Raw genomic sequence first — 22,322 nt, 5'->3', positions numbered from 1 at the left:
CATTGCACTTTCCACAATATGTCTATGTTTACGTTCAACAATTCCATTTTGTTGTGGAGTGTACGGGCAAGAAACTCTACGATGTATCTCATTATCTTGGAGAAAATCTAAAAATTCTTTGGAGGAATACTCACCACCTCTATCACATTGGAGAATTTGAATGTTTTGAGGTAATTGAGTTTTAACATAGGCATGAAAGTGACGAAAGATGGGAAAAACTTCTGATTTGTGTTTCATAAAGAATATCCAGGTAAAATGAGAGAAACTGTTAATAAAAGATACATAATATTTGCTTCCAGAAGAGGAAGGATTGGGGGCTGCGCCCCAAACATCAGAACATATTATTTCAAAGGGCATGGAGGCTCTTTTATTTATTTGATGAAAATGAAGTACATGACTTTTGCAGACCTGACAACTGAGACACATTTTATCCTTCAATGAAGGTGAAACAGACTCTGAAAGAAAACCATTGGACACTAACTTTTCAATAAAGACTTGACTACAATGACCAAGACGAGAATGCCAGAGATCTGACTTATTATATTTGGATATACTTAAGACGCTTTTGGAGACATGATCAGACTTGGGCTTCAGGACACTGGAGGCTGAATCTTCATTCAAGACATACATGTTTTCACGTCGCTCTCCTTTAGCGAACATCTCCTTCGTTTGAAGATCCTTGACAAAGACAGAAGTAAGAGTAAATTCCACAGATGAATTGATAAAGTCAACAAGCTTAGAAATAGAGATAATATTTTTCTTTATATTTGGCGCATGAACATCAGATAAAGGAATAGATGACTCAGACAAAGGAAAGATGACATTGCCTATGTTTGAAATAGGGTGGTGAGTCTCATCTCCAGTTACAATATTAGATTTACCAAGATAAGGAGTCAAAGTAGAGAACTTACCTGCATTGCCAGTGACATGAACTGCTACCCCAGAGTCAACATACCATATTCCATCATCACTCTGTTTTAGATTCAAGTTGGCCATCGCAGATAAGAGAAGATCCTTAGCATCATCACTGACTCGAAATGTACCTGCAGTTCCTGATGTAGCAACATTTCTATTATTTTGTGTTCTATTCCGATTTTGTGGATTGAACCAGCAGTTGGCTTTGATGTGACCACGTTTGTTACACTGGTAGCAAGTGGGAACATTCTTTGAAAAACTGACATTGGAACTTGGTGTAGGGTAGTAACCCACGTCCACCCTGGATTGGAGTTCCCCTGCTTCTGCCACGTCCTCCTCGTGAACGATCAACTATTATCCCTGTGGCAAGAACCTCATGCGTGGATGATTGTCCTGCTGAAGCATCAAACATGCTTTTCAGAGTCATCTCGTACTGAAAGAGTTTGGCACGTAATTCTTCAAAACTGAGTAGCGTAGGTAGGCACAATAAAGACGTCATAAGAACATGATATTTTGATCCCAGAGCATTCAGTGTCTGTCGCACCTTTTCTTTATCTGACACTGGATATCCAACCATGGCTAACTGATATGTGATGCTTTTGACTTGATTTAAGAAGTCAATGATGCTCATTGCCCCTTTTTTTTAACATCTGAAATTCGCGTTTGAGAAACAACACTTTGGCCTCCGATATCTGAGAGTAGGTCTGAGCTAAATTCTCCCACAAAACTTTGGATGTGCAATCATCAGGAATGAAAATCAGTACTTGTGATAACGTGGAAGTGATGTATGCGACAAGGGCCTGATCGCGCTTCATCTAAGAAATAAATGCAGGATTGCAAACAATATTCGGCAATCCTCCATTCTCTTTGGCTTCGATTGTGATGAATTCTGGGGGCATTGGAGTTGATTCATCCAAGTGACCTGAAAGGTCTTGACTTCGAATAAAAGGAGCAATTTGCCTTTTCCAAGTCAGATAGTTGTTTGTAGTTAGCTTTTCTGAAACTAGCTGCCCCAGGAAATTGGAAGAAAGACCCGAATTGGCTGAAGTATCCATTTGTAGGCTTGTTGACAACCTTTTTTTTTTTGGAAATAACACTAGTGGCTGAAACTGAGCTGTTTTATCATAAACTGACACAGTTGACAGAAATCGGCACAATGTCACGACAAGAGAAATGGGAGCTCTATATATACCTTTTTTTTTGGTGTATGGAAAGTTTGACAGAAAATGAATGAGGAAACGAAAATGAATGAGGATATCACAAGCAGATTCCTGGTTGGAAAACCAGGGAACTCGACTTTACTGATATCAGAATATTAGATGTTAAATATGATGAATCAAAAGGAAACTAAAGAATAGATTTTCACAACAGAAACTAGAAAGATAGATATTAGAAGATGATGAAGCAAAACAAATGGAAAACTGAAAACTCGACCAATAAATTTTCACGGTAGAAACTAGAAAAATAGATATTAGAAGATGATGAAGCAAAACTGGTTGGAAAATAGGAAACTCGACCTGTTTAGATTGGGCTGTTGGGTTCGGCTGAAGAAGATAATCTACTGAAGAAGATGAAGGGGACTCGGCTGAAGGATCTTTCTGTTGGGTTCGGCTGAAGAAGATGAAGGGGACTCGCTGAAGGATCTCAGCCTCTGAATGAGAAAGACTCGACTGACTGAAGAAGAGATGGGGACTCGTTGAAGGATCTCAGCCTCTAAATGAGAAAGACTCGGCTGACTGAAGAAGAGATGAAGACGTGCTTTTCACGTTCCTGATGAAGAGGTTTTTATGCCCAGACTTGCCGCTGCTCTGATACCATGTCAGAATTCCTGCAGAAATCAAAGACGAGAGAGAGAGAGAGAGAGAGAGAGAGAGAGAGAGAGAGAGAGAGAGAGAGAGCTCTGATATTGTTGGGAATCGGCAACCTGTATTCTTTTTTACACACGCTGCGCTAATACTTCATTAGCCTTAATAGGGTTACAATAATTTACACATGGACAAAAGTGCCCCTGTATTAGTAACTCATATTACATTAAAATACAAAACCTAGGAATGGATATGGATCCTTTATTGAATGGATCCATATCCAGCCCATATTCTAATACTGTTGTGAAAATGGGGACCATTCATATTGTGTTAGGTCTAGCTATTGAGCATCGATGGACATTAAGTCAGCTAGATGTTAAAAATGCTTTCCTGCACAGAGATTTAAAGGAGGAAGTTTATATGGAGCAACCTGCTGGATATGCAGAACAAGATGCTAATCAGCACGTGTGTAAATTAAAAAGAGCGATATATGGTTTGAAACGGGCATCTCGTTCTTGGTTCGAGAGTTTTTCCCTTGAGATACAAAGACACGGCTTCTTTAGGTCTCTTCTAGATCATTCATTATTCATCTACAAGAAGCAGAATGTGACCACACTCCTATTGATATATGTAGACGACATCATCATTATAGGAAACTGTGGAACTCACATTGAGGAAGTAAAGAAATTGTTGAATCAAAGATTTAAGATGAAGGATATGGGAGACCTGCGATATTTCCTTGGGGTAGAAGTAGACAAGACATGTAATATTCTTATTCTCACTCAATACAAGTATACAATAGACATTCTCAATAGAGCAGGTATGATGAATTGCAAACCCTTGGGAACTCCAAGTGTCATACATCAGAAACTGAGTTCTAAAGAAGGAGACCTATGTGGAGATCCTACCAGATACCACAGCATAGTAGGTATGTTACAATACCTAACATTCACTCGACTTGATATAGTATATTCAGTCAATCAGGTCTCTCAATTTATGCATGAACCTCGTACGTCACATATGGAGGCAGTTAAGAGAATACTAAGGTACTAAAAACGCACCGTCGGTGATGGGCTTGTGTACAGAAAGGGTGGGCTGAATCAAGGTGCACATGAGATCGTTGTTTATGGGGCAGGCGATCCAGATGAACGTCGATCGGTATCTGGTTATTGCGTTTTCCTTGGGTCAAACTTGGTTTCTTGGAGCAGTAGAAAGCAGAAAGCTGTCGCTAGGTCGAGCATAGAAGCCGAATTCAGATCAATGGCTGTCGCGACTGCAGAGGCTACATGGATAAGGCATCTCCTAACAAAAATAAGAGAACCGATTGCTCGATCACTCCTACTATGTGATAACCAAAGTGCTATCAATATGTCCTTCAATCCTATTTATCATAGTCGGGCAAAACACATTGAGATAGACCAACACTTTGTGAGGCAAAAGGTCGAAGAAAAAGAGATTGAACCCAATTTTGTCCGAACTGAAGAGCAAGTTGCAGTCATATTCACAAAAGGATTGACGAATGACAGGTTTTGGATGTTAAAAGGCAAGTTACAACTTGAGGAAAGGTGAAAAGAAGTCGTCCATGCATCCGGACCCGTATCCATATGCAGTCACGTATCCACATGCATATGGATATGTTATGTTGCGATATGAACCAACAAAGAAAATCATTCTGGGTCTTCCACATGAATCCTTCTCCTCCATTCATTTCTATCCAATGCCATGTCCTCGGTGAGGTTCAAAGCATTCATATCCTTTCCTATCACCTCCATCCATGTCTTCCTAGGCCTACCCCGACCACTAAAGAAATAAAATGAAATAAAGAAAAGAAAATACAATCATATTCTCAAATGAGAATATGCGTAAAATGTGGGAAATGACCGAAATACCCTTATCGGGTTATGAATATACATTTATATATATACTTAGATAAATACATATACATATATATACTATATATATGTATATGTATTTCTCTCTCTCTCTCTCTCTCTCTCTCTCTCTCTCTCTCTATATATATATATATATATATATATATATATATATATATATATATATATATATATATATATAAAGAACATTACATTTTAACAGGGATTACCTGAGGACTAGCGAGGTGCAGTCGGGGCCGCGGTGGCCGGAAACATGGAATGAGAGGGGGACATCGGGCGATGGTGGAGCCCGACCGTGGGTCGTTGGAAAGGGGAGGGCCTGTCGGCTAGCGGGTCGCCGGAACGCGAGGGCGGAGAGGGCTCAAGCAAGCGAAAACTTGGGACGATGGTGCTGTCGCCGGCGGTTGTGCTCGCCCGCGGCGACAGGTCGGGAAAGGCAACGAGAGGGAGGGAACGGGAGGTGAGAGGAGAGGGCGAGCAGCGCACGAGGAGGGGAAGGCTCACCAGAGCTATGGTGAGGGTCCTCTGAAGCGGGAAGGGGATCGAAGATGGGGAGGAAAGAGAGAGCGGCAAGGGGTTTTGCCCCTCGGCTTGCGTCTTTTTAAAGACACAAGCCCGAACCTTCCCAAACTCTAATCGGGTCTGGGTTGGGCCCGGATCTGATCCGGGTCTGACAAGTCGGTCGGATCCGATTCGAGTCCGATACGTCGGACCCGGATCTGACCCGAGTCCGACATGACTTGTCATATCCGACACATGTCCGACACATTTTTTTTTAACATGGGTTTTACACATCTCCACCATCCCAATATTCTCCCGAGACTTGTATAGATTCAGTGGTTTTGTTAGTGGTCCTGAATCGATTTGAAGATATGGAAGCATGTTTTAGCTAAGACTTTGGGTCATTGCCAATTTGATTTTTGAATGTTATCATAATGACTCAGCAGTTTTGCATGTGTCCCCAGCATAGGGAAAGCAACCAGTTAAACCAAATTAACGTTGCAGTAGACTAGATACAGATGCCATGGGTTTGTTAGTATGCTTATATTTGCCACATAGAAGGAAGTGAAGTTGGAATTAGTAGGTTATTGGCCATTTTTGGAGGTTTTTTAACCCAGAAAGGATTGTTTTAACCTTATTTTCACACCCAAACCTTAAAAAACCTTCTCCTCTACTGTTTTTGCATCAAATCTCTAAAAGAAAATTTGGTTATTTGCCCAAAACCGAGCTGTAGAAGTGGATTTTTTAAATTTCTACATTTATCATCCTTAAAGAGGGGATTTTGAACAAGGATATTTCTAAATTAACCTTTGACTGCCTCATTGAGCCTAAAAAAGTTAGATCCTTATGATCAGAGCAGAGGTGGAGCCAGAAATCAAAATTAGGGTGGGCACAAATCTGTGTGCGAGTGCGTGTATGTGTGTAGGGGGGCACATGCACACATATCTATATCTTTCTATCTATCTATCTATCTATCTATCTATATATATATATATATATATATATATATATATATATATATATATATATATATATATATATATAGAGAGAGAGAGAGAGAGAGAGAGAGAGAGAGAGAGAGAGAGAGAGAGAGAGAGACCAAAACCACTTATTAGGGATTTCAAGGTTAAGGTGGGCACTTTCCCACCTTGGCCGGTATGAATCCAAGAAATTAAGGAATTTTCTAAGAAAACACAAAAACCAGTGGTTGGTGTCACGAAACAGGAAAAATAATGTCACAAAGTGACTAGAAAATACACAAGCACACAAGCAATAGGCCACTGATGGGCAAGAATACAAAAGTCACAAAGTGACAACAATAATAAAAATAAGAAAGAGAGCTAAAATATAAGAACTTTCATAGAGAAAAGCTTAAAGAATACATGGGGCAATGCCCCTTATTTATACACAAAATGGGACCCAAGGAGGGGCTCCCATAGAGTCATTGGAGCCCCTCCAACGGTCATATTTAAATATGACCGTTGGAGGGGTCCAACTACTCTACGGTGGAACCCCTCCAATGATGTGAAAAGGGGAAAAGAAAAAAGAAAAATAAAAAAAGGAAAAAAAAAAGAAAACGCATATTCAAATAATGAATATGCGTGTTACAAGGAAATGACTATTTTACCCTTAGTGGGTATTACAAAATAAATATATATATCTATATATATTTAGATAGACACGTAGACATATATATGGAATATATATATGTATATGTGTCTTTCTCTATATATATGTAGATATATATAGGAATTATAATATAATTTAAAAGTTGGTATTCTATCATTTAAGTTACCACCCTAGTCAGCATTAGTGTAAGCAATTAAATCTAATGATGAGGAGAATAATTAGAAAAGTCCTTTTGAGATTGTGTTTTTAATATATCGAATAATCCTCATAACTGCACCGATGTGCATTGTTGTAGGAGCATGCTGAAACTGACTTGCTGCATGGACCGCATGAGCGATATCAGGTCGTGTGATAGAGAGGTAGGTGAGAGATCCAATCAATTGGCGATATGGAGTAGGATCTTCGAGCAATACACGATCTTCCAGTCTTAATTTGACATTTATGACTTTTGGGGTCTCCACTTTTTTTTCATCAAAAACTTCTGCTGGCACATATGTCAGCAGCCAATTTCATCTAAGAGAGAATATATCCTCTGGGTGAGTAAGCAACCTCAATTCCTAAAAAATATCTCAAAAACCCCGAGTCAGACATATGAAATTTTTTCTTTAAAACAGATGTAATTTGTAAAACCCACGTTTTTTCAAAAAAAAAAAAAAAAAAAAAAATATCGGACCCAGGCCGGGTCCGGACCCGACCCGGGCCCGCCTGCGATAGGGTTTCATAACCCGACGCAGGAGAGGTTTTGTTTAAAACAAAACCCCCCTGTGCGCCGCATCCCCCCACCGTGCCTTCGGCCCGATAGGGAAACCCATCGGGGTTTCCCCTTTTGTCGCCCCTCCCCGAGCTCTTTAAGAGCATTGCGGGAGGGGAGGAACGATGCCCCGCCCCCCTTCTCGTTCCCTGCAGGCGACAACCTCGCCGGCAACCCCGACCGACGCCTCCTCCTTCCTTGCGCACGCCGTCGATCGCCAGCCACCTCGCCTCCTCCCCTTCCAGGTACGCCCTCTACCTCGGTCTCCTCCTCCCTCTTCTCCCCCTCCCATCTCCCTCTCTGTCACCTCGCCAGGACGCCGACAGGCGGCGCACGGCCGCTGCCGTGCCCTCCCACCTTCCTCCTTGCCTTTGGAGACCCGACAGGGGGCCTACAGGGCCCCTGTCGTCCCCTTCCCTCTTTTGGGGGTTCGCCGGAGTGCCAGCAGGGGGCCAAGGGCCCCTGCGACACCCCTTCGCCCTGATCTCTCTCTCTCTATCTCTCTTCGGCAGGGGTTTGTCCCCCTGCCATCGTCCTTTCGTCGGACGACAGGGGCTCGGCCCCTGCCGATTCGCTGTCGTCGGCAGGGGTGCGACCCCCTGCCGTCTCTGTGTTGTCGGCAGGGGAGCGACCGCCTGCCGTCTCTGTGTTGTCGGCAGGGGAGCGACCCCTGCCGATTCGCTGCTGTCGGCAGGGGCTAGCCCCTGCCGATTCGCAGTCGTCGGCAGGGGTGCGACCCCCTGCCGTTTCAGTGTAATCGGCAGGGGAGCGACCCCTGCCGATTCATTTCTGTCAGCAGGGGCTAGCCCTCTGCTGATTCGCAGTCGTCGGCAGGGGTGCGACCCCCTGCCGTTTCAGTGTGGTCGGCAGGGGAGCGACCCTTGCCGATTCGTTGCTGTCGGCAGGGGCTAGCCCCCTGCCGATTCGCTGTCGTCGGCAGGGGTGCGACCCCCCTGCCGTTTCAGTGTTGTCGGCAGGGGAGCGACCCCTGCCGATTCGTTGCTGTCGGCAGGAGGTAGCCCCCTGCCGATTCGCTGTCGTCGGCAGAGGTGCGACCCCCCTGCCGTTTCAGTGTGGTCGGCAGGGGAGCAACCCCTGCCGATTCGTTGCTGTCGGCAGGGGCTAGCCCCCTGCCGCTTCGCTGCCGTCGGCAGGGGTGCGACCCCTGTCGCTTTGGTGTGGTCGGTAGGGGCTAGCCCCCTGCCGATTCGTTGTTGTCGGCAGTGGCTAGCACCCCTGCCACTTCGCTGCTGTCGGCAAGGGTGCGACCCCTGCCGCTTCAGTGCTATCGGTAGGGGCTCGCCCCCCTGCCGCCTCGCTATGTTTGGCAATGGCTCTTTCTCTGCCATCTTGCTGTTTTCGGGAGTGGCTCGTCCCTGTCGCCTAAACCTACCCATGTCCTCGTCGCACCATTAATTATATTAGCAAAATTGAATATTTAACACTCTTGCCTATTTACGCAACAGGTTCCGATCGTGCTCCACTGCTCAACCCTCATATTATCCTCACGCGTAGGCGTACGCAGTTGCACGACATCCCAAGGTGGGGTAAAGTCGCACAAGGGGCAATAAGATCTAATTAAGTTGAAATAATTAAAATGTCTATGCTAGTTGTACTTAGATTTATACTGCTTTTGCGTGACTTATTATTCTTGTCTCCATGTTTATGAGTCGATGTACGGTTTTACTCTTCGAGTAGTAATTTGTGTATTTGCTTACGTGTTGAAGGTGGTTTCGCACTTTTTGCAATACTTATGCCCTAAGTTGCTCGCATGTATACTTGCCTGTACCTTTCTATGGGTGGATGTACAATTTCATTATTCGATTATTATTTTGCGTAGTGTTTATGAATTTGAGGTGTGGTTTCGTATTTCTTGAAATACATATGCCCTTGTTTGCTTGCATCCATTTTTGCCTGCACGTTTCCTTTGAGTGATGTACGACCTTGTGTCTCGTGTATTACTTATGACCTTATGTGTTTGCCTGTCTAAGTGGTCAATGTATAGTGTTGGTACCTCATGTATTACTTATGTGCTTTTCCCTCGATGTGCGGCATCGCAAGTCGAGAGTTGTTTGTTGACATGTTATAACCTGCATATGCTCACACTCATGGTAAATATGTACTTACATAACTGTAGTCTTGTGCATATCCTGTTATCACCTGTTTTCAAAACACCAGAAGTTGCACTTGTGCACTATAGTTCTTTTAAAGAGGATTTCTTTCTGCAAACCCAGGGCTCTTCAAAATGCACAACTTTTGCAAAGTATGATTAAGTCTTGCAGGATTGCGAAGTTACATTTGGCCCCTCCCAAGTCCACACACTTGGGAGAAATGTTTTATAACCTTGACTCAAGTTGCGGCTCATTTTGAATAACCCCGATCAGGGGCATGAGCATATGAATGAGTGGGGTTCTGTTGAAGGACCCATTCTTTATGTATCAATCTAGTGTAACATGTCGATACTAAGATAAATTTTGGATGTAAGATTGATAGTGTTGTGTCTTGTGTGAACGACTTAATGTGGCATTATGGCTTTTAAGGATGAATCGTGCCAAATGAGCACTCCTATATTCTTTGAATTGTTATGAAGTTGTGTGTTGGGTATTCCTTTTGAGAAGCCCACAGACCTCCCTGGTTCAGTATGGCGTACTTTTAGACATGCACAACATGTTAAGTACTTTGTTGATCGGACGAGAGATCCGAGATGACCTTGCATCATGAAATATGAAAAATGTTGTTGAAGTGAATTCAAGATTTATCTTGCCAGGCTGTGTTGTATTAATTCTTTTGCAGGTAACATCTGTTGGGGTTTCTTTTGTGGAACCATATCCCTTTCATCGTAGTCGTACTTATGACATGTACGACCGTACTTTTTGGACAAGTACGTCTTCTTACGTTGCGATGATTGGATGAGTAGGTTGTGGCAACCTCGATGAGCGCAAATAACAAAATGTTGTGATCACCTAAATAAGTGATGTTTTCGCCTTCACCGGCAAGATACTCGAGTGGGTCGAAAGACCAGAGTATGTAGAATGAGTCTTCAGTTAACTACCCCTGATGTACTCATTCGAATCGCTGACCCCTGTCAGGAGAGAGGACAAGAAGGTACAAAACTTCGATGGACAGGCCATTAATGGCAGTTACGAGCAAAAGACTCGGCTTTCCCAGTCATCGGAGTTAGGGGAATGAGACTACCATAATTATCCTAGGTGGTAGCTCTCCATGTTTGGGATGCATCCATTGTTTATGCTGCTTTGGGGATTTCTCTCTTGGTCACCGACCGTCCCCTTAGGTGCGAACTCAGTCAGCTATCCGGGTTATCATAAAATACATAGCATAATAAACCCCCGGATCAGTCTAGGCTGTTTCTAGAGTCGTGCCTTGTGCGTACCCGCTTGGCCAGTTAATATCGAAACATAATTTAAATCCGATCACAAAATGTGTTCAGTTATGCACGTATGAAAGTTATAGGGTACAACAGGTTCAATACTTATGGAATTGTGTGTGTGGTTGATGAAGCATTGTATTTTGCTAGTTAACTTTCTTGTGCAGTGCTTTGCTTGTAATAGTTAGCCTACTTGTGCCAGTAAAATGCTTGTAATAATTTTAACATTGTGTTCATGATAGTTGCTCTGTAAATCTGTTGAAATTAAATTGCTATATAATTGCCTGTCTACTTGACATATTAAATTATTCTGCTTAATTATGTTCAATATTGTCATGTCTGTGCACCTACCAGTTTTTAGTGAAACTGACCCATTTTATGGGCAGGTTTTGGATAGGTAATATAGTCTGTGATGGCACGATGGCGTGATGAGATCAAGATAGAGTTTTTCCCTGACGTTTCGCTCCTGAGGACATGTTGGTAAATTTGGTATGAAGGGTATTGCAAAATTTCTCTTTTTATTAAACCTTGAGTTACTAAAGCTGTTTTAGTAAACTTCTTTTCGGTTTCAACAAACAAATTCTTCATCATTAAAATTGCATTTCAAAACCATTTGATTTCAATAGTTGTGCGGGATTTGACAAAGGAAAGTTTACACTGTAATGCGCTCAAGGTCCATTGACTTGTGGTTTTAAAAATATCATTTTCCGCTGAAGTATGATTTAAACTCTGATAATTGTATGATTTCAAAGCTTTCTAAACTATTCTAAAAGTTACAAGTCCTGGATTTTTGGGGCGTTACATAATTTCAATAACCCTTACTTTGTCATATCCTGTGATGATCATGTCATCAACATATAGAACCATTATCACAATCTTAGTACCTGTTTTCTTGACAAAGAAAACAATATCGGTTTAACAAGAAATAAATACCAAACCAATGAAAACATTACTAAACTTATCATACCAAGCCTTAGAGGCTTGTTTAAGACCATACAAGACTTTTTTGAGTTTCAAAATTTTACCATTAATATTAACCCCTGGGGGGGGGTCTATGTAAACTTTCTCACAAAGTTTTTCATTTAAAAAGGCAATTTTAACATCTAATTAATAAATTGGCCATTGTTGGATAGAGACAATGACAATTAAAGTCCGGGTACTAGTCATTTTAGCAATGGGGCAAAGGTTTCTTCATAATCTATTTCATATTCTTGAGTACACATTAATTTCATTAGGATTCTCATTTTGAGAATCATCAATATGTTGAGGAATGTTGTTATCGTGATGTAAATTACCATCACAAGAATTATCACAACTAATTTCACTTTGGGATTTATTTCTAGGTGCTAAGTCAAATAAGAATGAATAATCGATGTCTTATTTAGATGTTTGAATATCAAAACCATTTTGTTCCTCAATAAAGTTTACATTTCGGGAAACATGAAGTTTATTGTTTCGAATGTCATAGCATCTATAACATTTTTTATTTTCACCATAGCCAATGAATACACATTCAAAAGTTTTTGGTGATAATTTGTCTTGTCCTTGAATAAGAACAAAGTATTTACATCCAAAGATCCTTAGTCTATTAAAATCGGGAGTAATTTTAAACAATTTTTCAAAAGGGGAAACATTTTTTAACGAAGAAGAGGGCATACAGTTTATAAGATATGTTGCGGTGAGAATGATTTTGGCTCAAAATATTTTGGGAACCTTTTTAGAGACAAGAAGAGTTCTTGTAGTCTCAATTAAATGTCTATGTTTCCTTTCTGCCAGACTATTTTGTTGTGGAGGTTTTGGGCAAGATCTTTGGTGTATAATTTCGTTTAGTTTGAGGTAATTTTGAAAATCTTTTGACATGTATTCACCTTCGGAATTGGATCTAAAAATAGCTATGTTATTTTGGAATTGGTTTTGAATAAGAATATGAAATTCTTTAAAATTAGAGAAGACATCGGATTTATTTTTAATAATATACACCCATGTGTATCTAGTAAAGTCATCAATAAAGACAACATAGTAAGAATAGCCTCCTTTGGACATAACAGGTGCCAGTCCCCATACATCGGAATGCACAAGTTCGAAGGGTCTTTTTGACACAAAACTACTATGCAAATGCGAAAGCGAATGAATTTTTCCAAGTATGCAATCATTGCAAGTAAATGTATTTGTATTACAAATTTTTTCCAAAAAAGGAAAAAGATACAACTTCGAGATATTAGGATATCCAAGCCTCTTGTGCCAAGTCTCAATATCTTTAGATTGAACATGGTTACAAAAAGATTTGGATGGCAAAGACAAAAAATCCATATAGTATAGGTCTCCTCTTCTATGACCTTGCTCAATTCGCTTCTTGGACCGAAGATCCTGCACATAGCAATGGCTTGGTGAAAAAGAGACACTACATTCAAAATCGGTGATTTGAGAAACAGAAAAAAGGTTTAAACTAAGTTTTGGAATAATTCTTATTTTTGGAACAAAAAAATCTTTATTTTGGCCATAAACTTTTTCAAGGTTTCCAATTCCTTCAACATCTAAAGATGTTCCATCGGCCGTGGAAACATATGATTTAAAGGAATTAAGACTTGGTTTTGATAAAAGTGATGCATTTGAAGTCATATGGAACGAGGCACCCGAGTCAAGTATCCAAGAAGACATACCTGGAATGGAGGAAATGGCGGCACCGGAAGTGGAAGGTGTAAAGGAGTTCATTCTCATGAATTGCTGGAGAGTTTCAGTAAGATGTGCAATGGAATCTTTAGTGTCTCCATCTTTCTTAGAATCTTCATTTGAGATGGGAGAAGTCTCTCCAACAGAAGCCACTTTCTTCTTAAGCTTGGGACAATCCGATCGAATATGGTTCAGTTCATTACAATGATGACAAACAATCTTTCTTTCTGCACCATTATTTTTTCAAAAGTGAGGTGGTTTATATGGTCTAACATTGTTACCGGGTCTAGACACGGCATGAACTTCATCACTTTCCTTTTTTAAGGCCAAACGAGTCTCCTCTTGACATAAGTCGGCTAAGATATCACTAAGGAGAGTGAAAGCCCTATGAAGGAGGGATCCTCTTAGTTGCTCAAATTCGGGACGAAGCCCATGAATAAATTGAAAAAATCTTTCTTTTTTCATTTGCTCTTGCCTCATGGCAATAGCACTACCTTCCCATTGAGGTTCAAGAAGGATGAGTTCATCCCATAAAGAGGATAGGGCACTAAAATAATCCCTAATACTCATATCACCTTGCTTTGTTTTTCTAACTTTTTCTTGCAAAAAGAAGTGTCTAGCAAGATTACGTTGCGTGTACATCCCTTTCATAAAAAACCAAGCTTCATTGGCTTTCTTGAATTTGGCAAGATTGGCACAAATTTTTAACTCAACATCATTCATGAACCATACTAATATTTTAGCATGCTCACTTTCCCAATCTTCCATTTTAGAAAAAAATTCAAGAGTGACCTTTTCTTTTTCTTCTTCATTCAAAGCTCTCTCCTCATTCCCTTCAAATTTAGTGAGTTTCAATTGCGGTTTCGGAATGGTTCCACACACATAACCCTTAAGTTTTTTACCTTTGAGATTATTTTTCATGGCGGCTGCCCACATACGATAATTGGTCCCATTTAATTTAAATGAGAGATCAATTTTTGAATCCTTGTCGGCCATTCTTAACATAGGAAACTTGAAAGCAAAAGAGAGGAGAGATATTACTTGTCAAAAGGAGTCCAATGAAGCTTTTTACAAACTTGCTCTGATACCATGTAATGAAGTGCTAAGGAAGGGATGTGATATCTCCACGAGCCACGCAACCACATACACACATACAAAGTAGTCACTAATGGGCGAAAATACAATAAAACACAAAAGTGGTAAACACACAAAGAGAGAAGGAATACAACTATTTCACTTTAAGAATAGCTTCAAAGAAGCTTGCCTTACAAGGGGAAAACCCCCTTTATTTAGAGACAAAGAGGCACCTTTGGAAGGGCTCCATATGGGACGTTGGAGCCCTTCCAACGGTCATAAATATGACTGTTGGAAACTCCAACGTCCCATATGGTGGGCCCATTAAATAAGAAAAAGAAAAGAAAGAAAAAAGAAAAAGAAGAAAATAAAAAGGAAGGAAAAAGTAAAAAAGAAGGGGAAAGAGTACATATGTGCGTGAATAGGTAAAAAGACAGTTTTACCCCTAATGGGTATTACAAAAGAATATATATATTTATAAATATATAGATAGACACATAGACATATATATGTAATATATATATATATATATATGAATATGTGTCATGATCTATATATATAGTACATATAATTTAACATATATATGTATACATTTTAACACTAACAACTCTAGCCCTTCGTGTTTTGGTTCAGTAAAATTTTGTGTAATCATGAACTATAATATGACCTATTAATTATGTGACACTTATGTTTTGGTTGTTTTTTACTAGTTTCTTTATGTTGGTTTATTTAGTTATTCGTCGTTATTGTTTCGTTAGTTGTTGTTAGTTAATATTATTTATCATCTTTTAGTAGTTTACATTCTAAGGGTAGTTGATATTCTAAACTTATAGTTTTAAATTTTAAATCAGAGTTGCCAGACGAGGAAGCGGGAGCAAGAAGGGAAGCGTGAGACGACTTGGAAGCGAATAGGGAATCGTCTCGGAAGAGAACCGGAAGCGACCTAAGAAATGAACCGGAAATGAAGAGTGAAGCGACTTAGGATTCGAATGGAAAGTGAATAAAAAATGAGTTTTTTCGATATTGGGCAAAAAAAAATCGTTAAAGACTCCAAGGCCTCCCAAAAAGAAAATTTACTTCCTAATAGTGTGAAGTGAGTAGGAAGTGAGTGAGAAGCGAAATGAGAAGCGTGCTTACCTATGTCATAGGGATTTGGCCAAATAGGTGTTGCACCCGTGTGAACGCGACGTGGGTGCGCGTGCGGCACTCGGTGTGGTCAATCTGACCCTGGATGCGGTCAACACACCCGCACCCAGGGTCATATATGTCCAACTTTTGGACTTTAAAAAATAAAACCTCGCCCGATGAAATGGGCTGAGGAGAGGAGGATTAGGGAATTTTTTTCTGCCCTAATCCTCTTGACCTATTCTCCCCACGCCGGCGATGACCTCGAGCTACCACCGACCATCGAGGTCTGGTACGTTCTGTCTCGCTCATTCTCTCCTTCAATCTCTCTCTCTCTCTCCCCTCGTCTCTAAATGTTCAAAGAGAAGTTGCCATCTTGATTAACAAATAGTTGATTTATGCAATAAGTTTCTTCTTGGTATCAAAATAGGCACAAGGAAACAAACAGTTCAAATGCTACTACCCTTTTACCTAATATATATTCACACATTCTTTTCTTCATGTTAATTGTTTTTTATATTTAAATAGAAAACCCATTTTTATCAGTAATATTATATATTTAATTGTTTGTTTGTTTGAGAGAGATTCACATTTCCTTCATCATTGTATGTCATTCTCTTCTCCTTTTTCCTCATTTGTTTAATGAATGAGAATGAGAAACAAGTCTCTTCATCAGAGTGAATCGGCATTGGAGATTCTACATATGTATTCTTCTTACATCTTCTGTATCGAATATCATCAAGAGTCGTCATTGGAGACTGTTAATTTTAATTGGTTCTCTTTAAAAACCCATTTAAACATAAAACTAAAGATACCTAATTTAATGCATGTTTTCCACTAAATAGACTATGAAAAATATAAAAATTATATATATATATTTTATATATATATATTTTTGCCCTCCTGCACCCCCACACCCGAGTTTTTTGAAAGTGCCGCATCGCCGCACCCACACCCGCACCCATGTGACATAGGTGCTTACCATTTAAAAGGGTCGATTACCCGCGGGTTTAGGAAATGATCATTTCACGCTTCTGAAACGAATTTCGGGAAGCACACTTCCCCAAGTGCTATAGCGTTTCCGGTAACCCTGTTCCAGATATATTTATTTATTGTGTTATGATTGTCTATTTTCTGATTTTTTTATTTTTAAATTTTATTGTTTTTAGACAGTTGATGTTTTGGTAACATATCTTACCATAAGATAGGATATGGTATGATGCACCCATTAGGCCCCTTTCAGTATGCCTTCTGACATGATTTTTACATTGCATATCACCATTGTTGCTTCAACCTGTCCCCATGAAATTTCAATTAGGTGACCTTTATTTTTTGTGCTGTTGATACTTTTATATGATTCCTTTAGGTGTCTCATGGTGCTCTTCAGTTCATGTTTTATGAGGAAGCTCGTAAGGCTCTCATACGTGTTAAGAGTAATGAGGAGAGGCATTCTCCGAATCATGATGATTTGTTGGTAAGCACTTGTTTCTATTCTATTCTTTTTCAAACCATTTGTCTGATGTGTATCTAGCGAAATGCAAAAGACTGCTTATTTTTGAACTGATAAGGCCCTTTATCTCAAATAGCTCTTTAATTTGGTTTGTTTCAATCATCTGGAGTAAACCACTTCACCATATAGGGTGGTTTGGTAAGGTCCTTGTCTGGAATGACTCTTTAACATGATTTGCTTCTATCATTATGGACTAAGCCACTTCACCAGGTAGAGTCAGTCTGCACTATTGAAATCTGGAACTAGACTTGTTAAAAGTATATGCTACTGAGTACTGAGTCCACCATACTTACTGGGCATCTATATCTGAAAGTGAAATTTCAATTTCTGGTATTTGCAAGGTATGAATCATCTTAGGTACTATTTCTTCTGTTGCATTAAAAATATCTGGAATTAATTTGCTGAAGGTATGTTGCACCCTAGAGGGGTATGTGCTTGAATATGGTATTGTTTCGAACTCGATGATGCTCTCTTGAAGCTAATCATATTATTAAAAGTCACAAAAGCCTTGTACAGAACAAAATCTTTTGGAAGTTGCAAATATTTGATGAACAATACTAAAACCTTATGGAAGTTGCAATAGATTTGGCGAACAATCCTAAAAGGAATTCAAGTACACATTCTGAATTTATGCAAGTGAATTTGACTCCATAAACCCATGCTCTGGGATGACCGGATGGTGTTCTGTTAATGTACTATATCCGTATCACCACGCAACTGATTTTTGTTTTGTTACTTCTGAGTACTACTAGTGAAAAACCTTTCACTATGATACAAGAGCTGAGAGGGGGGGTAGACCAAGGGAAAATCCCCAGTCTCACCGTCCGCACATTGACAGGACTTCGGTTGGTAAAACCCTTGAAGCTCCCCTGCCCACCATGGAGAACAGTTGGCTGTCCGATGAAGAGTTGCCAGTCGAGGAAGCGAGAGCGGGAAGTGATACAGGAAGTGGAAGCAGGAAGCGAGGCACTTTCAAAATTTTAGGAAGCGGGAAGCATGGGACGACTTAGAAGCAAACCATGAATCATCTCGAAACCGACCTAGGAAGTGAACAGGAAGCAACGGGAAAGCGAAAAAGAGAGAAAAAAAATAAAAATACAAAAAAAAATGAGAAAAAGGGAGAAGCGAGCTTCCACAAAATGGGAAGTGTGCTTCCTCTAAATTGGGAAACATGCTTCCCAAATTTTTTTGCACTTTCTAGTGCGTTTCGGAAGCGTGCTTCCCCAAAATAGGAGGCACGCTTTCCAAAAAAAATTTGCGCTTCCCAGCGCATTTCGCGCTTCCGAAATGTGCTTCCCCACTCCATGTGACGCTTCCGGTAACTTTGGTTCGATGTCAGATGACAAACTAGTCGCCCCTAGCCAGGAAGGTGGAGCCCTTATGTGCTTGTCTTTGAGGTGTCTGCAGACGCACCCGTGCGTATGTGTTTGTGTGCACGTGCATGTGTATATAAACTTGAGTTTACCATATTTAGTCTAGTTTTCCCAGAACTATCGAACTCAGATTGTGCGAAAGGTTCTCGACTGTGTGCTTACCAAAGTAAGGCTTTCAATGTCAGCAAATTGTTTTGAACTGGAGATTCTATTCTTTAAGTTTTTCTTAAAGCAGGAACAGGAAAACTGTTTAGATGTTTTTCTTTATGCAAGCTCACAACGGCATACCTAAATGTTCTTGCTGATGTTTTATGCAGAGTTCTGCTGACTATGCAATGCTAGGGGGATTTTCAAAACTCGTGGCTATGATGCTGACATATCCTTACCAGGCATGCTTTGTATATTCAAATTCTTGTCTTTTTCATGATATAATATGTCTAATTTCTGTTCATCTTTCAGGTCATGCGATCACGACTCCAGGTAACAATCTTTGCTCTAGCTATCATGCATATCCTTTTGTTTTTCTTTCAAGAAGAATAATGATGACATTGCTTATTGGCTGCAGCAAAGGCCCAGATGTGATGGCTCCCCCAAATATTCTAATAGCTTGCAGCTAATCAAAGAAACCATGAGGTGAGCTGGTACTCATACTCTTCTTTGATTTTTTGCCAATTTCCATATTCTTGCTGGGATCATCAGAAAATTTCTTCGTAGATTCGAGGGAATTCGTGGATTTTACAGAGGTATCTCTCCGAGTCTGGTGAAAAACATTCCTGCTGCTTCAATTACATTTGTTGTTTATGAGAAAGTACTTGGTTTATTAAGATTAACACATGGGCACGAATAAAGTTCATTTCTTAATATATGTTTTTGTGAAGCCATGATTGAATATGGATAGTTGAGAATAAAATTAAGAGGTTAATGAAGAGGCGGGGATCAATTTTTTTATCTTTTATTTTTAGTTTTTATATTGTCCACTTTCTTATCTGTGACATGTATTGTGTAACGAATTGAATCCTATATCTAGGTTCAGAATTTTTTGTCACATTTCTGCTCACAAGTCACCATCATAATTTGTTGTTTTTATGAAAATTTGTCATAACCTACCCACTCAGATTGGTAGTTTACATTTGGTATTTTTTTCTGTTTCTCTATTTTCTTCTACATATATTTTTTTCACCTCTGTTTTTTTTCATGTTGTGTATGCGTGTGCATGTGTACATGTTTTCCAGTATCATCTGGTATTAACCTGGCTCAAACGAAGTAGGGAAAAAACACCATCTATTCTGGCATGGTGCTAACACGTTCATTTAGTGGGATTTATGGGGGCATGATGTGAAAAACTTGATGCCATACAGGCACTAATTGCAGCATTTCAAGAATACATCTGTCATGACCCTGCGCTTTTTTTTATGTAAGGCTCTGTTTTGGTTGATTGTGGAGCTTTGAAGGATTTCTCTCCTTTTCCCTTTTCTAGCTATTGTGTCTATGCTGCCATTTTATTTGGGCTTAGTTCTTGTCATGAACATGGTCGATGTATCAACCTTCAAGTTGTGATTTACTAGCGACAAAAACACTTCAGTCAAAAACAGAGGATGTTGCTCATTAAACCACATTCTTGAGTTGTTTGTCCCTGCACATCATCGAACATTTTGCAAAAGGAAAAATAAATGAGAAATCTTGTGCAATGTTCACACATATATGAGTACCATGTCCTGTGTGAGCCACTTGTGTTATTGAGTAAAGGTATGACTGATCCATAATGATTTTAAACATTGTTCCCTTCGAGATTTGAGGTATAAAAATATAAAATCATATTCATCATTGTCAAGCCCATGGCCCCATCTTATTGATATTTTGTTTCTACCAGATTAACCAATGGGTTGGAGTGAATCAACCAATGGATTCTATACTAAGATTCTTTGGAAGTTTAGATCTTTTCAGTTTCATTTCAACCACCTTCCCATAATCTATGGATCTATTAAAAATTAATGAATAATCTGATGGATTTTCTTCCTATCATGTTGTGCCCTCTGCACCTTGGTGACTTCATACAGTTGATCTTTTGTGCCCACTTCAAGTCATGAAGACTAATCAATACTTGGGGTAAAAAGCTTCACATTGCATATGTTGAGTTTCATTTTACTCTCATACATAGCTAATGAAACTTTATCTTACTGTGATCGTAAGACAGCCTTAGGCATCTTATAACTGAACCCTACAAGTTAATACATTTGTGATTATATTGAAGTATTGATGAGTGAATTATTTGGTTACAAATGGTGAAAGAAATTAATTTGGAATGACTTTTTTGTCATGAAAATAAGAAAATAGCTCCAGATCTTCACAACCATATAAAGTATATGATATTTAAAAATTCAGAAAAGTCAATACAACGTAAAAAAATTAATGTAGGAATTTCAACCACAAATCTCCATCCCCAATTAAAAAAGCCAAAGAAATGCACAGTTTTATGCTTATTTCTTAAAGGGATAAATAATTTTTTAGGTTTTATTAGTTTGTAATCCTTCAAAACAAATGGTTCGATTTGTTTGTAAAAGCAAAGCAATCAAAAGGTTCATTTTTCGCTTTGATTGTAGCCCACACCTTTAGGAGACAAAGTTGTATAGCACCCATGAACTGGTAGGGCCTAAGGTGTTTATGAGGGGCAGGGCATGCATGGACATGGTTCACTCTTTACTTTCTTGCAAAAATATGGCATTATTGGTATGTGATGATTCTTCCTTTTTGAAAGATTTATATATATATATATATATATATATATATATATATATATATATATATATATAAGAACTATAGTGTCAACTAAACATTTTTCATACTTTTTTCTTTGCAAATCCCACCTTGTAGAAACACAGTGTGATCTCCAGAGGGATAGATGAGATGCACCGAACCCTAGGTAGAGAGAGAGAGAGAGAGAGAGACGGCTGCACAAGAAGCAAACTCGTTAATTGATATTAGGGCTACTCTCTATGTTAAATAGAGAGAAGCCAAAAGAATAAATTACATTTAAGTCCATTATTAAATAAAAATTTCAATTAACCTCTAATCTAAGAAGATTTATACTTAACACCACCTAATCTCAACACTCCCCCTCAAGCTGGAGCATAGATATCAATCATGCTCAGCTTGTCACAACATTTTGAGAAATTTGGTTGGGGTTTTGTAAACATATCTGCAACTTGATCTTTCGACTTTAGATATTTGGTAGTGATATGACCAGCTTGAATCATATCTCTTACATAGTGACAATCAACTTCAATGTGCTTTGTTCTCTCATGAAAGACAAGATTGTTCGCTATGTATGTTGCAGCCTTGTTATCACACATCATGGTCATAGGAGAGGAAACCTTCACCTGAAGATCATGAAGAACAGTACGAATCCACATTAATTCAGCAGTTGTTTGGGCCATAGCCCGATATTCTGATTCTGCATTCGACCTAGAAACCACATTTTGTTTCTTACTTCTCCAAAAAATCAAGTTGTCTCCCAAAAACACACAGAATCCTGTCGTAGATTTTCTATCCACTACAGATCCTGCATAATCAGCATCAGAATAGGCCACTATCTCCAGAGTTCCACCTTTCCTGAACAATAACCCCTTTTCAGGAGAAGATTTTAGATATCTGAGAATCATTATGGCTGCATTCCAGTGCACCTCAGTTGGTTT

The 22,322-nt window shown here is 39.5% G+C and overlaps 1 protein-coding gene across 4 annotated transcripts in view; it reads left to right on the top strand.

Annotated features, from left to right (window-relative positions):
• Positions 1-19,766, top strand: part of FOLT1 (folate transporter 1) — an 81,916-nt gene extending 62,150 nt beyond the window's left edge. For 2 of the 4 annotated variants that reach the window (XM_090018264.1, XM_090018265.1), the window contains exons 7-11: positions 17,114-17,221; positions 18,948-19,019; positions 19,090-19,110; positions 19,196-19,263; positions 19,345-19,766. In XM_090018264.1, the coding sequence (XP_089874390.1) occupies positions 17,114-17,221; positions 18,948-19,019; positions 19,090-19,110; positions 19,196-19,263; positions 19,345-19,477 (402 nt within the window). In that variant the 3' untranslated portion in view covers positions 19,478-19,766. The remainder of the gene's footprint in view (positions 1-17,113; positions 17,222-18,947; positions 19,020-19,089; positions 19,111-19,195; positions 19,264-19,344) is intronic. The other 2 variants (XR_016434575.1, XM_090018266.1) reach the window with 2 other exon arrangements.
• The last annotated feature ends 2,556 nt before the right edge of the window (positions 19,767-22,322 follow it).

This window comes from Nuphar pumila, chromosome 10 (assembly GCF_984573655.1).
Source record: "Nuphar pumila chromosome 10, dmNupPumi1.hap1.1, whole genome shotgun sequence".
Taxonomy (NCBI): domain Eukaryota; kingdom Viridiplantae; phylum Streptophyta; class Magnoliopsida; order Nymphaeales; family Nymphaeaceae; genus Nuphar; species Nuphar pumila.
Note: the sequence above shows the minus strand (reverse complement) of the source record. Positions and strands in the feature narration are given on the sequence as shown.